At 38.9% G+C, this 15,025-nt stretch overlaps 1 protein-coding gene across 8 annotated transcripts in view; it reads right to left on the bottom strand.

The window, feature by feature from the left end:
- The window catches only part of Map7d2 (MAP7 domain containing 2), a 110,920-nt gene that overhangs the window by 33,729 nt on the left and 62,166 nt on the right, over nt 1-15,025 (bottom strand). For 6 of the 8 annotated variants that reach the window (XM_058573065.1, XM_058573063.1, XM_058573067.1 and 3 more), the window contains exons 7-8: nt 8,171-8,325; nt 5,093-5,220 (exon numbers count right to left, since the gene is read on the bottom strand). In XM_058573065.1, coding sequence (XP_058429048.1) covers nt 5,093-5,220; nt 8,171-8,325 — 283 coding nt within the window. Of the gene's footprint in view, nt 1-5,092; nt 5,221-8,170; nt 8,326-13,450; nt 13,577-15,025 lie in introns of all 8 variants that reach the window. The other 2 variants (XM_046425871.2, XM_058573064.1) reach the window with 2 other exon arrangements.

Raw genomic sequence — 15,025 nt, 5'->3', positions numbered from 1 at the left:
GGCAACAATGACCCATTCTTTTTCACTGCCATATAGTTTAGCTGGATTTTTCAGAATTGCCTTACATTCTACATGAGTTCCCATGTTTTTAGATGTGGTCCATACCCACTGTGGTACAGCTATTAATTTTCACTTGGTGGGAAACTATCTTTCTTTCTGAACATTTTAAAATCAAGTAAAATTTGCTTCTCTTTAGACTTCTCAACTCGTTAATACAGGTTGTACATCCCTAACCTGAAATTCTGAAATCTGAAATGCTCCAAAACCCTAAACTTTTTTAGCATCATGTCAGCGCTCCAAGTTTCAGATTTTAGATCAGGGATGCTCAATCCATAAAGCCTATGCAAACATTCTAAAATCTGAAAGACTCCAAACTGTGAAACCATTTCTGGTCCCAAGCAACCAAAATACACTAAGACAGACACACACTGAGCACCTGCTGTGCAATAAGAAATCAATAGTTCCCACCCTCAAAGTGGCGCAGCAGGAGACTGAGCCTAAAATGTTCACACAGCCCAATGAGGTACACATCAATGCTGCCTGCTCCCTCACTTCATGCAGGGTTCTTACCAAATATCACCTCCTCAGAGAAGCCTTTCCTGACGACTTATCTAGTTACCCTCTTCTACCACATCTTGTCATCTGATCCACTTATTTTTTTCTTCACAGCAATTATCACCACCTGATATTATACTTGCTAATCACTGTCACGTAAACTCCATGATGGCAGGGACTTTTGCCAAATTTATCACTGAACCTTCAGAAGAGTGAAGAATGCTGGATTCACAGCAGGTGATCTATAGGTATTTGTGGAAGGAATGAATGGTAGAGGTATGCATGTGATGCTACCTGAGCACAGAAAAGGGGGTAAATTCAGTTTTGGCTGGTTCCAGAGAAGGTGCCAGGAAGCTCCAGAACATCCTTATCTTTAACTCCCCAAGTTTTCCTCCAGAAATAATTTTTTTTGAGAGAGAGAGAGAGAGAGACAGAGATTTTTTTATTTTTATTAGTTATTGGCGGACACATCATCTTTGTTTGTATGTGGTGCTGAGGATTGAACGCGGGCCACACGCATGCCAGGCGAGCGCGTAGCTACCGCTTGAGCCACATCCCCAGCCTCAGAAATAATTTTTAATTGGTTCCTTTTAGTATACATAACATTAGGATTCATGACAGAATTATAAAAGCATGGAATATAATTTGCTCTAATTCAACCCCTAGTATTTCCCCCATCCCTCCTCTTCTCCCTCCCCTCTACTTTATAAATTTCTGCTATTTACTTTCAGGTTTTTTTTTTTTAATAGTGGCTTGTGGATGAATAAACATGATGGTGAGATTCACTGTGGTATATTCATATTATGTACATTGGAAAGTTAGATCAGATATTCATTCCACTGTTCTTTCTGTAAAATTTTTAAATTTTGCTTTCATTTTTTCAATATTTATTTTTTAATTATAGGTGGACACAATATCTTTTTTTATTTTTATGTGGTGCCGAGGATCGAACCCAGTACCTCATGCATGCTAGGTGAGCACTCTACCTCTGAGCCACAACCCCAGCCCTCATTCTGCTGTTCTTCCCTTGCCTTATCCCTCTCCCTCTCCCTCCCCGAGTCTCCTTCATATAGTCCACCCATCTTTCTTCTATTTGATGGAATCCCCCCACTTTTCCCCTTCTCTTTCCCCACTTATTTTGGACTAGCTTCCGCATAGCAGAAAAAACATTTGACCTTTGCTTATTTTTCTTAGCACATAGTCTCCAGTTCCATCCATTTACCAGCAAATGCCAAAATTGCATTCTTATTTTCTTAAAATATTTTTTTAGTTATAGATGAACATAATACCTTTATTTTATATATTTATTTTTATGTGGAGCTGAGGATCGAACCCAGTGCCTCACACAGGCTAGGCAAGCGCTCTACCACTGAGCCACAAACCCTGCCCCATAAGTGCATTCTTTATGGTTGAGTAATACTCCACTGTGTCTTTATCCATTTATCTGTTGAAGGGTACCTTCGTTGATTATGTAAATTCCTAAAAAGCCTTTGAATCTTAGAGTATTATGAGTCCAGATAATTAATGTCTACATATATTGCTAGCTTAGTCAATGTTTTTTTTTTTCAGATTAAAAAGCAGCCGAGAGAAAATACTCTTAGAGACATATAATATAGGTAAATTCCAGACGTTATCTGTGCTCTAAGACTCAGAAAACTGAGCTCACTAGGCTGATGCCTTATCCACATACTGCTGATGTTCACTATTTATGGTTTCTTTTTTTTAAAAAAAAATTTGTAGTTGTAGATGAACAGAATTTGTTTCCTTTTGTGTGGTGCTAAGGATAGAATCCAGAGCCTCGAACATGCTAGGCAAGCACTCTGCCACTGAGCCATACCCCCAGCCTACAAAGTTTCCTTTAAAAGAAGAGCCTGAGACCTCAAAAGCCCATCTCACTCTCACTCTCAAGACAGCCTGCATTCTCCGCACCCTGAATGTGTATTCCTTGGTTTCCTAAATAAATCTGTGCCTCTTTTTTTCATCCTAAAATTTTTTTTTCATCCTAAAATTCTTTTCTCCAGAGTAAGTCAAGAACCTGGCAGGGTCTAGTTGATCCCCTTCTACTTTTTGGGGGACCTCCTCAGATCCCTATCCAACGACAAGCTGAGTCACAAGTCTTGAGCCAGATAGCCCTTTGGATTGGGGTCTGATCTGCACATTACTATATACATGGCTCCCTCTCACCTTGCTTCCTTAAATTAGAGACTATTTTCATTCATTTTTTGATTCTCTGAGGCACTTGACACAGTAACTTGCATTCATTTATCCTGAAAATATTTAAAGCACCTACCATGTGCCTATTACTGTTTTTTTAAAATTTTTATTAGTTGTTGATAGATCTTTATTTTATTTATTTATATGCAGTGCTGAACATCAAACCCAGCACCTCACACATGCTAGGCAAGTGTGCTACAATTGAGCCACAGGCCCAGGCCCCCTATTACTGTTTTAAAAGAGTGGGAATAATTTTTTTTCTCTAAATTGAACATATAAAAATGGTATGGGATTTTATTCAAGTGTCTGATCAAACAAGTATTTTATAAAATTCCTATGACTTGGGGCTGGGACTGCAGCTCAGTGGTAGAGCACCTGCTTCACATGTGTCAGGTATGGGGTTCAATCCTCAGCACCACATTAAAAAATAATAATAAAAAATAAAGATATTGTGTCCATCTACAACTAAAAAAGTTTTTAAAAAATTAAAAATTCAGATGATTTGTCTTTTAAAATATTAAATAGTTCTAGAAACATAATTTTTTCAAGATGTTCAACTTCCAAGAAACAGCATAGAGCCAGTTGTGACCTTGCTTCCTACTAGAGCATAACTCCCATCTCTGTAGAATGCAATAACTTACTTGATTATTTTAATGAAATTTATAATAATAATGATGAAACTTGCAAGTTATTTTCTGTATAGGAACCATGACTCAATATCTAGGATAAGAGACTAAAACCTGGAAAAACTCCAGTATGAACTAGGCTTTTCTATTAATATAAATATCCCAAGACGGGGCTGGGGATGTGGCTCAAGCGGTAGCGCGCTCGCCTGGCATGCGTGGGGCCCAGGTTCTATCCTCAGCACCACATACAAACAAAGATGTTGTGTCCACCGAAAACTAAAATAAATAAATAAATAAATAAATATCTTAAAAATAATAAAATAAATAAATAAATATCCCAAGTTAACACAAGCATAGTGATTTGTGGATAAGAGCCAAGAAGGCTAAGAAATAAGACAAGCAAAACTAGCATAGAAAGGACACTGTGAACTAAACAATGAAAATTTAAAAAACAACCTATTAATTCAGAGATGTGTTATGGAAGGATATTAGTAGTCTATAAAAATCATAGTAGGGGCTAGGGCTGTGGATCAGTGGTACAGCACTTGCCTCGCATGTATGAGGCACTTTGATACCCAGCACCGTATATAAATAAATAAATAAATAAATAAAAGTTTTTAAAAATCATAGTAATCTGAGAAAACTAATAATCGTGAAAACTCTGTTAGAAAGCAACACATTAAAAAGAAGAGCTGACGTCACCTTGAAATATTTTAAACAAATCCTAAGTGTTCATTAAATTTGTGTTTTATCCTTCATTCTTTGAGTCAAACGGATGTACTAAACAAGGTCTACATTATCTTCCATATATACAAACTTTCCTAACCAAGCATGGTGGTGCACACCTGTAACCCAAGCAACTTGGAAGGCTGAGGCAGAGGTTTGCAAGTTCAAGGCCAGCAACTTAGAGAGACCCTGTCTCAAAATAAAAATAAAAAGGACTGGAGATATAGCTCAGTGATACAGTGCCCCTGGGTTCAATTCCTAGTACCAAAACAAAACAAAACAAAAACAAAAACCACCACTACCACCAAAAAAAAAAAAAAAAAAAATCAAAAAACAAAACTTTCCTCTTTTCCCAAATTAAATCACATTTCTCTTTCTCTCACACTATTACTAAAGATGTTTCCATTGTACTACTAAAATGAATTATTTGATGAGTCGTTCTTGTTAGTTGGTAAAATACTTCAAAGACTTAAAACAGTGGTGACAGATATAAATTTTTCATTTACATATTTTCACTGGTGAGTTTACCAAATTTCTAATAAAAATTCATGGCTGACAAGTTATTGTTGATGTTAAGTAGACAATAAGATGGGAAAGGCAGAGGACGGCAAGCAGGTACCCACGCACAATGCAATCACTTCAATCCAGATGCAATCAAAAAAGAAAAGAATGATCAGTAAACAGAATGGATTTTAACGCTGTAAGGAGAAAATGTTGACTATTTCATTTTGGCAAATAAGAGTCCTGTATTTATTTACCAAGCAACAAATCCCTTAATGGTACACCATTTAACCAGAAGATAAATGGAGTCAAGGCAGATAGTTCAAAGGCTAGCATTTCTCTTGCTTACTCTTTCTGGCTGGCCATGCCTCATAAGGGAACAAGAGCTATAATGTTAGATAGCACCAAACCCCACTCAAATGGTTCTAAGTCATCAATCAGACTGTCTGGCAAAGGGGAGAGATGCTTACTTGGATAACACAGGAGAAGATGATCTCTTAGGAAGGCCTGCGGGAAGCTCGCATCTTCTCAGTGGGGACCCGAGGCCCCCGGCATGGATGGAAGTTGTCGCTCGCTGTCCCCTCTTCACCTTCTCCACCTATAAGGACAGAGAGTAAGATAGCCACAGCTCATGGCTGGTACCACTTCTACAATTTCTGAAAATATCTCAAATGGAAGTAACATAGTTTTCTTTAAGAGGGATCTGTACGAAGCTATAATGTAATAGGACAGAATAGGAATCTTTGCAGAGAGGTACCACAAGGTCATCACACTTAGGTCATCCAGTGAAAAGAATAATAGCTTTCAGTCTCAACATGCAGATTTCCCTCTTCTTGTTTTTACCAAGAACTAACAACAGAAGCATATTATGGTCCTGGACATACAGGAACTGGGAAAGAGTATAAAGAGATGATGTTTACTAAGAAAAAAATTACAGGTGAATAAGAATGTAGTTATAACATTCAAGAAAGTGAGCTACAGACCCCAAGAGCATACATGGTATAATGGAGAATGCAACACATCCATTCTTCTGTAGTTTCTCTTTCATCCCTTTCAGCAGAATGGAGAAAGAAATGGATATCAGTGCCCAGCCAGCAGAAAATGCTCCATAAGGATTAGTCCCTTTCTCTCCCTATTATATTTTTCTGTAACAAGTTCTCACTTGGCCCTGACATCCACAAATGTTAGCCCCCTTCCACAATAATCCATCCTACAGCAAATCTAAAAATTGGAAACATTCACTTCTTTTTTAAAGACTCTCAGGGCCGTGCTGGGGATAGAGTTCAGTTGGTAGAATGCCTGCCTTGCATACACAAGGCCCTTGGTTCAATCCCCAGCACCACAACAAAAAAAAAAAAAAAAAAAAAAAAAAGCAGCAGCAGCTCATGGTTTCAGTCAAGTTGTTGCCCTGGCTTAAAATGGAAGGACATGATTCTGCTTCCTATACTCATTGCATTCTCTTTGGTTTCTGCATCATTTCTGCCCTGTTGTGCGCTGGCATGATACCCATAAGTAGATCTACTGCTCTAATAAGTATTTTGATGATCACTACAAGTACCAGGATGTCATGTTACCCACAGAACTTTCCAGAGGTACCCAAAACTCATTTAATGTCTGAAGAGGAGTGGAGGAGACTTGGTGTCCAACAGAGTCTAGGCTGGGCCCATTACATGATTCATGAACCAGAGCCACATATTTTTCTTTTTAGATGACCTCTTCTAGTATTCAGTGACTACTTGAAAAATGTACAATCATTCATCCATATCTGTGCATGAGCTACATTCTTCACAGCAACAGAACTCAATTAAATACCACTGCCTTTATGTTATTGCAAGGTATTTAAGATAAAATTTCTTCTAAGTCACTTTTTCTTTTCTTTGGGTAGAGGGCTACCAGGGATTGAACTCAGGGGCACTCAACCACTGAGCCATATCCCCAGCCATATATTGTATTTTATTTGGAGACGGGGTCTCACTGAGTTGCTTAGCACTTCCCTGTTGCTAAGGCTGGCTTTTAACTGATGATCCTCCTGCCTCAGCCTCCTGAGCTGCTGGGATTACAGGCATGCACCACCATACCTGGCTCACTTTTTCTCGTGATAGAAGTGCCTGTTTGACATTACCTGTTACTTTTGTTAAATAAAGTTTGTACATTGCAATTTTTAAAAAAAGAATCCCAGGGCCACAATAAATTTGAAATGAAAATATGTTATTATAAAATGCCCAACAAAGCTGGGAATATAGCTCACTGGTAGAGTGCCTGCCTAGCATGGATGAGGCCCTGGGTTCCATACTTTGCAGTGCAAAAAAATAAAAATAGTATGTCAAATAGTGAGTATGTGGTGGTTTTAGCATAAGTCCACACATTATTTGATACTCCTTCAAATAATGGAGGAGGTGAAGTTTAATTCCCCTCCCCTTGAGTTTGGGTTGCTCTTCGTGACTTGCTGTTCTGCCATAGACTGTTGGCAGAAGTCTATGGCAGAAGTGACAAGTTGAACATAAAAGGCACTAACTACAGCTTCCCTCTTTTGCACTTTCTCTCTTAGATCACTTGCTCTGGGAGAAGCCAGACACCATGTCATTTGGACACTTAAGCAGCTTTATGGAGAGGCCCAGGCAGTGAGGAACTGAGTCCTCCTTCCTGTGGCCACGTTATGACCATCTCAGAAAAGATCCAGTCAAGGTCAGGTGCAATGATGCATGCCTATAATCTCAACAACTCTGGAGACTGAGGTAGGAGGATCACAAAATTAAGGCCAACCTTGGCAATTTAGGAAAACCCTTTCTCAGAATAAAAAATAAAAAGGGGTGGGGATGGAGCTCAGTGGCAGAGTGGTCCTGGGGTTCAATTCTAAGTATCGGGGCGGGGGGGGGGGGGGGATACAAAGAGGCCCAGCCAAGCTCTCAGAGGATGCAGTCCTGGCTAGCATCTTACTACTCTTAATTGAGAGTACCAGAAGCACTCTCAATTACTGATCCAAAGAACCCATGAGATAAGAAATATCTGTTATTTTAAGTTGCCAAGGTTTGGAGTAATGTGCTATATAGCAAATGATAATCTAAGTAGTATTATATATATAATTTTTAAATAAGTACACAAAATTGGGAGTACCTGATCAACATTTACTTTACTGATGGTGTCAGCATGACCTCAAAAATATTTTAAAAATATTTAAAGGCTACTTCCCCAAGGTGAAGGCTGACCTAAAGCCTCAGTTCTAATTATCTGTAGAGGTAAGACCAGTCCAGAATCCCATATTCTCAAAGAAGAATTCACTTGCAATACTCCTTCGGATTCCTGTCCTTTGGAGGGCAAGCTATAACATAGATGTCATTAGGAATTTGCAACAAGGCACTAAGATTTAGGAGAGTGCTAAAAGTTAAACAATTTTCAAAGCCTGGATAAAATTTTAAACCAAATCTACTCCTTGAGCAGTCCCTAGAGACCAACAGAAACAGAGAGCCCAGGTCAAGTGAAGGAAATGATCACACTGTCAGATAAACCACATTCCAGAAGGATGAAGGAGTGAGTGGGTTTAAACCTACCGGAGAGGCCTCTGCTCCTGCCGGGGCTCCTTTCCCAGCATCTCCTGCACCAGATGTAGCTGTAGCCTTCTTCCTCTCAGTGGTTCGGGTAGGAGAAGACTTGTACGAAGATTTAAGAGGGCCAACAGGAGCTACACGAGGACAGGCATGGAATACTAGAGAGTTACAGTATAACAGCCAGAAAGACAAGGAATACAGATGGAAAAAGCAGGAAGAGAAGAAGTTGGGAGGAATACCATATGTCTATTAAAATGTAACATGGGCAATTCATTCTTGAAATATGAAACTTTTCCTATTGTTCACAGAATGGATCCCACCTTTAAAAGGCTCACAGACTAAAGAGTCAAGTTAATTTTAGGCAAATAACAATCTGCACTTTGGAGATAGCTAGACTTCACACTGAATCACCTTGGGCAGGCCACTCAACCTCTCTAAATCTCAGTTTCCTTATACAGGAAGAATTAACATAGAAGGACTGACTGCTGTCTTTGGAAGGGCCTACTTACAAGGTTGGCCTTGGCCAGCATCTAGGAACTCAGATTTCGGGAAGGTCCCTGCCATTAATAAGTACCTAGGTTGTTTATATAAATAATATATTCTGGATGTTTGTAACTTGGGTACGTGCCTAGCAGGGGGTGCCTGCATGACCAGCTCCCAGTAAAAGCCCTGAGCACTGAATCTCTAAAGAATTCCCTCAGTTGGAAAAATTTTAAATGAGTTGTCACAACTCATTACTGGGGGAATTAAGCATATCCTGTGTGACTCTACTAGGAGAGGAGCCTTGGAAACTTGTGCCTGGTTTGCTCTGGACTCCTCCCCATGTACCACTTCCCTTTGCTAATTTCACTGTGTATCCTGCCATAATTAGTTATAACCAAGTGTAACTATGCTGAGTCTTCTGAGTTCTCTGGTGAATCATCAAACCATGGGGTGGTCTCAAGAATCACAACTGGTGTCACATTGTGAATCACTACAGTGACCCTGATTAACTAGGACAAAGGGGCAAAGAATGATGAATCTGGTGCCTGGGTAACCATGGAGTCATTCATGTATAGAACAGAAGCCAAGTTGCCTATGGGATTTGAAAGTGACCATTATAACTCCAAGAGAGTTGGCTCAATGGATCCCCTGGCTGTTTCTGGTTGTGCTAACCAAAGTGAGGGGGGTAAAGTGCAGCCCAGATAATGCCTTTAGTTTTTATTTTCTCCTCCAAGTAGAATTTGGAAACAACTTTCTTGCATTTATCAACAGTGGGTTGTTGGAACTTAAACTCTGGGTATAGTGGAATCAGAACACAGAGCTCCATATTGTAATTTTTGATTAATTTCCAAACAAAGGGATACTCTGGCATTTTAAAACTCAATTAGGGACTGGTACAAATACAGAGAACCACTTCATGGGGTCCTACCCTGTGAAAACATCCTGGACACTGCTGGACCATCTGGGTTACATACAAGTGCTCATAGAACAGGGCCTGTTCTCTGAGGGACCACCCAAAATCAAGCTGATCCTCAGTTTTATATTTCTGATACAGAGCCTAAGTGCATTTCTACCTTGTGACCCTGTAAAATCCTGTAAAAGCTACAGGTTAGGAAATACTAGCAATGTGACCCTTTTATTCACCACTGAAAAACTGAACTCCATTTTCTCTAGGGATATGGGACTGCTGTTTTCTTGAGTTTGATTTTCCAAAGAAGCTATAGTTTATAACAACTGACTGAGAACCCAACTCTACTTTCCTCACCTCACCTTTCCTCAATATACCTCAGTAAAGCGATTTGTGAAATGTAGCTGTCTTAGGAAAGGGAGTGATCATTTTTAGACTGCTCACTGGATAAATGAACAGGACAAAAAGAATGGGATTTTGAAATTTTTTGAAAACTTAGGATTTTTGTCCCAACTAATACCTAAACACATTGTGTCTTTCTGATTAAGTTTGATAAAAATGTCTTTTTTTTTAAAAAAATGCTTATCTTTTCTTTGACATATCTGAGTGAAAGTAGGGGATGATTAAGAAAATGTAAAGTTTTTTTTTTTTTGGTACTGGGGATTGAACCCAGGGGCACTTAACCACTGAGCTATATCCCCAGCACCCCCCCCCCACTTTTTTGGCATTTTATTTAGACATAGGGTCTTGCTGGGATTACAGGTGTGCACCACCATGTCCAGCTAAGAAAATGTAAAGTTTTGATTCCTGAATGGGACATGAAGAAAAAACAAAACCGAGCACCCTGGGGTGGCATAGGGGACAATGTCACAAAGACCTTTGTTTTCTAGAACTGATCCTGGAAGCTCTTCTTTCTACCAGAAGGAAACTCCCCGTGCTGCCTTGGTAAGTTGCTGCAAGCACCAACTGCTGAGCCTAGATGGCACATGAGAGGGGACTGGGCCAGTTCCTACACAGTCCCTGCAGAACACCTCCAGATACAGTCCACATTCACCAGGCAGAAGAACTAGTGTCACTTAGAAACAGGCTGAGATTGCAAGACTCAGGCAACCCCTTTCTAACTAACTGAATGGAATTACTTGTACTAGACCGGGGCAAGAAGAACCATGGTAGGTCACATTGTGGGCTGTCTAGCCTGGCCAACACATATTCAGCTGAAAGTGCCCTAATGTTCTCAGCTCTTTGACTCTAGACCACTTATTGTATTTCTTATAAGTGTGCTGTGACTACTCCCACATTCCTCTCTGGAAGGTATTCAGATCAAATTCAACTTACTGGTCAGAGCTGGGCTGGAGCCAGGTAAAAAAGATTCATAAGAAACCAATGAAGAAAGTGCCTGGCTGCCTAAGAGAGACTCCTCTTGTTAATGGGATTTTCTTTAACTGTTAAGTCCATGACCTTTAAAGGACACAAATGAGACCAGTATCATGGGTGGTCTCATCCTGCTGTTAGAACCTACAGGTAATTCTTCTATTAAAGACATCCTGACAATGAATCAAGGGTACGGATTGCACAGAAAAGAGTTAACATAGAAGACCTGAGTGCTGTCCTTGGAAGGGTCTGCTTACAAGACTGGCCCTTGACCAGCATCTGGGAACTTAAGATTTTAGCAGGGTTCCCTCCATTAACTGATGAGTGGCTTGCTGTGCCTAAACTGTTTGTAAAAACAATAATGGTGACACTGCTTTCATACCAGAAGCATGGATTTTGGGTATGTTCTGGTCAAGGGGTGTGTGTGGTCATTCCTCAGTAAAAACTCTTAAGAACTGAATCTCTAATAAGCTTTCCTGGTTGGCAGCATTTCATACATGTCACAACTCACTGCTGGGAAAAATGTACCCTGAGTGATTCCACTGGAGAGCACTCTGGAAACTTGCACCTTGTCTTCCCTGGGCTTTATCCCATGTACCTTTCCCCCTTTGTTAACTTTGCTGTGTATCCTTTCATTGTAATAAGTCAGAGGTGAGTGTGCCTAAATGCCGAGTCTTCTCAGCCTTCCAAGCAAATCACTGATCCTGAGGTTAATCTTAGGGACCATGAAACGTTCTTTACTCTCAAAATAGGGATACTTTTATACAGACTAAAGTTTGTTTATTTGAGATAGAATATAAAAATCCCCTTTAAAAAGTGTCCAATTCAATGGGTTTTAGAATATTTACAAGGCTATGCAACCATAACTACAGTCAAATTCCAAAACATTTTCAAGACCCCCAGAAGAAATCCTTTATCCATTAAGTGATCACTCCCCTTTCTTCCTTCCCCTAGTCCCTGATAACTATTAGTTTACTTTCTGACTCTATGAATTTACCTATTTTGGATATTTCATATAAGTGGAATCATATGATTTATGGCCTTTTGTGATTGCTTTCTTTCACTTACCATAATATTTTCAAGGTTCATCCATCTTGTAGCATCTATCAGTATGCCATTCCTTTTTACAGCTGAGTAATAGTCTACTTTACAGATTGGAAACCGTAATTTTGTTTACCTACTCATTGTGGGACATTTGAGCTATTTCCACTTTGTAGCTACTGTGACTAATACTTCTAAGAACATTTGTTATACAAGTTTTTGTTTGAATTTTTTTTTTTAAATTTCCTTGGCTCTATACTTACAAGTGGAGTTGCTAAGTCATATGGTAACTATGCTTAATTTTTTGAGGAACTTCCAGGATGTCTTCCACAGCGTTGCATTATTTTATATTTCTACCTGCAATATGTGAGGGGTCCAAGTGTCTCCATACCTTTCCAATACTTGTTCCTTTTCCTTTTTAAAAGGTTTTAGCTATGGGCTGGGGTTGTGGCTTAGTGGCAGAGTGCTTGCCTTGTACATGTGAGGCACTGGGTTCGATTTTCAGCACCACATAAAAGATACTGTGTCCATGTATAACTAAAAAACAACAAAAAAGGTTTTAGCTATACTAGTGGGTGTGAAGTAGTATCTCACTATGATTTTGATTCGCATTTCTCTAATGACTAGTGCTCTTGAACATCCTGTCAAGTGCTCACTGGCTATCTGTTTCTAATTTATAGAAATAGTATCAACTATTCAGAAGCAGCTACAAATGGGTACATGTTTATATAATTTATGTGTTATTTCACTAAATGGACTATATCTTTAGAATAAAGACCAAACCTCACATGGATATAGCATTGCTTATCTACAAAGAGAATGCCAGCTCTCATTAATCTTGACATGATGATTTGATCTGATTTGGTAGAAAAAGGGCTTTGAGAGTCCAGTCCAGTGTTTGTCAGATTTTAATGTGCAGGTCAGGTGGGCCTTGAGAGTTGGCCTTCCTACAAATCTCCTAAGTGATGCTGCTACTTCTGGTCCATAGACTACCTTTTGAATAGTAAGGCTTTAAGACATTTTTGCTACCTTATTTATACCATTACTTCATTTAATCCTCATGACAACCAAAAATAACTCCATTTTATTGATGTGCAAACTGAGGCTTAGAGAAGTTAATTAACTTACCCAAAATGGTAAAAGGTAGTGGTAGGGCTGGCTGTGGATCTCCAGAGACTCTTGTCTACAGGCCACTTTGCCAAACCATCTCCCAAGAAAAGTCAACTAACTTTCATAGATCATCAAGTAGATTTTTTCCCTAAAGTACATGCCCTCAGTCAAAATAACTTACCTCTGTGGCCCATAAAACAGACATAGAAACAGCAAAACACTGGTGGGTAAAAAATGTTATTAATCATTGAAGATATTTCATAAAGCCAGCAAACGGGAAGCAAAACACAAAAATTCAGGAATAAAAATCCCAGGCTGACCAACATTGCTTTGGACATTTTTCTCTATGTCACCATCTTGGCCTCTTTTACCTGAGTCATTGGCCTGCTCAGAGAGCATGAGTGCACTTCTGCTTCTGGCTAAAGAAGCCTGTGTGGGTGTCAACAGTCGCATAACAAGAAAGTTTTCCATGGGACTAAGGTGCATGCGATGATGAGCTGAGGGATGGAATCAAATGAAAAATTTAAAAACCAAATTAAAATAAAACAAAATAGAATGTTTAAATGACAGTGCATGATGTGAATTAAATTTTAAGTGGCAGAACAAACATGGGAAATAAAAATATTCTAACAATGAATGGCTTTGGAGTTCTTCACAGTAAAATCAAACAAATGATGCATCATTTAGAGTTTGGGAGAGTGCATTAATTCTCTTGGGACATCAGAATTCATACAACACATTATTATATTACAGTGATCTGCATAACTCAGAGAATTAGCCCACCTCCCAAGATGTTCATATGGACTCTTACTCATCACGTAGATCTAACATCAAAAAAAAAAAAAAATTACACCTACAAAACACTTGATTTAGGTCCTCTGTTAAGAAATAGTTCATAACACACTGATTTTTAAAATGAAATATTATCCTATAATAGTAAAAAAAATAAATCCTTTCATACTTTTTCCATGTAAATAAGGGCAAAAAGTAAACAAGAAGCACAAAAATATTAATGGCCAACTGATTAACAGCTTTACTCAAAGAAAACAGGACTCATAATCCAAAGATCAATGACCAAAATATTTTGATGGTTTTAGAATACATTATATGGCAACGGCTACAAAGAATTACTTTGTGTTCTTTGGATGCCTATTAACTAGTAAATTTAGGGGGGGATTAAAATTTCTCAATTTATAATCCACAAGCTGATAATTCAGTTGTCAATAATAAACTTATGTTTATATGTTAATACGAAAATGAATTTAATATAATATGTAAGAATATGAACTAATGAAAACATGGAATACACTAATGGAACAGCTGTACAGAATTAAGTGTAGGTGTGCTCTCATTCAGCTCTTAATTCCTTCCATGCTCCTAGTGCTTACCCATGAATTGCATCAGAAATCAGCAAGATTCTGATACTCACAGGGATTCTGATACACGTGCTATGCCTCTGGGATACAAGGGCCATGGTCAATGCCAGTGAACAACTACGAAGGCACACCGGCCTCTTCCAAGTCACAAACATCCTCCTGTTTACCCCTTGGTAATGACTTGACATGATAAATACTCCACTGGCACCTGATATTCCTTCAATGACGCTTTAAAATATACATTTAACATGTGGAGAGCCCTCCATTCCTTAACCTACATATTTTGAAAGGTATAAACTCAGGCTTCCAATGACTCATCTGAACCTCCATTAGAACAGGGACAGTGTCAAATCTATTCAGATTCTGGAACTGACACATGTCCTATACACATCTCCCTGTTCAAAACTGTGCCTGTAAAGTCCCATCCATCCTTTTTCTCTTTTAGAGGCTTTATATTACTCTATGCTTCTGTTTTCATCTAAAATATAGACAGGTCTACAACCATGGATGACTGCAGAGCTCCATCTTTTCACATAGCAAGTCTCCCAGCTAACTGACTCATTAATTATG

The sequence above is a fragment of the Marmota monax genome, unplaced genomic scaffold, assembly GCF_021218885.2.
Source record: "Marmota monax isolate L192 unplaced genomic scaffold, Marmota_monax_Labrador192_F-V1.1 WCK01_AAM20220418_F8-fsc00203, whole genome shotgun sequence".
Classification (NCBI taxonomy): domain Eukaryota; kingdom Metazoa; phylum Chordata; class Mammalia; order Rodentia; family Sciuridae; genus Marmota; species Marmota monax.
Note: the sequence above shows the minus strand (reverse complement) of the source record. Positions and strands in the feature narration are given on the sequence as shown.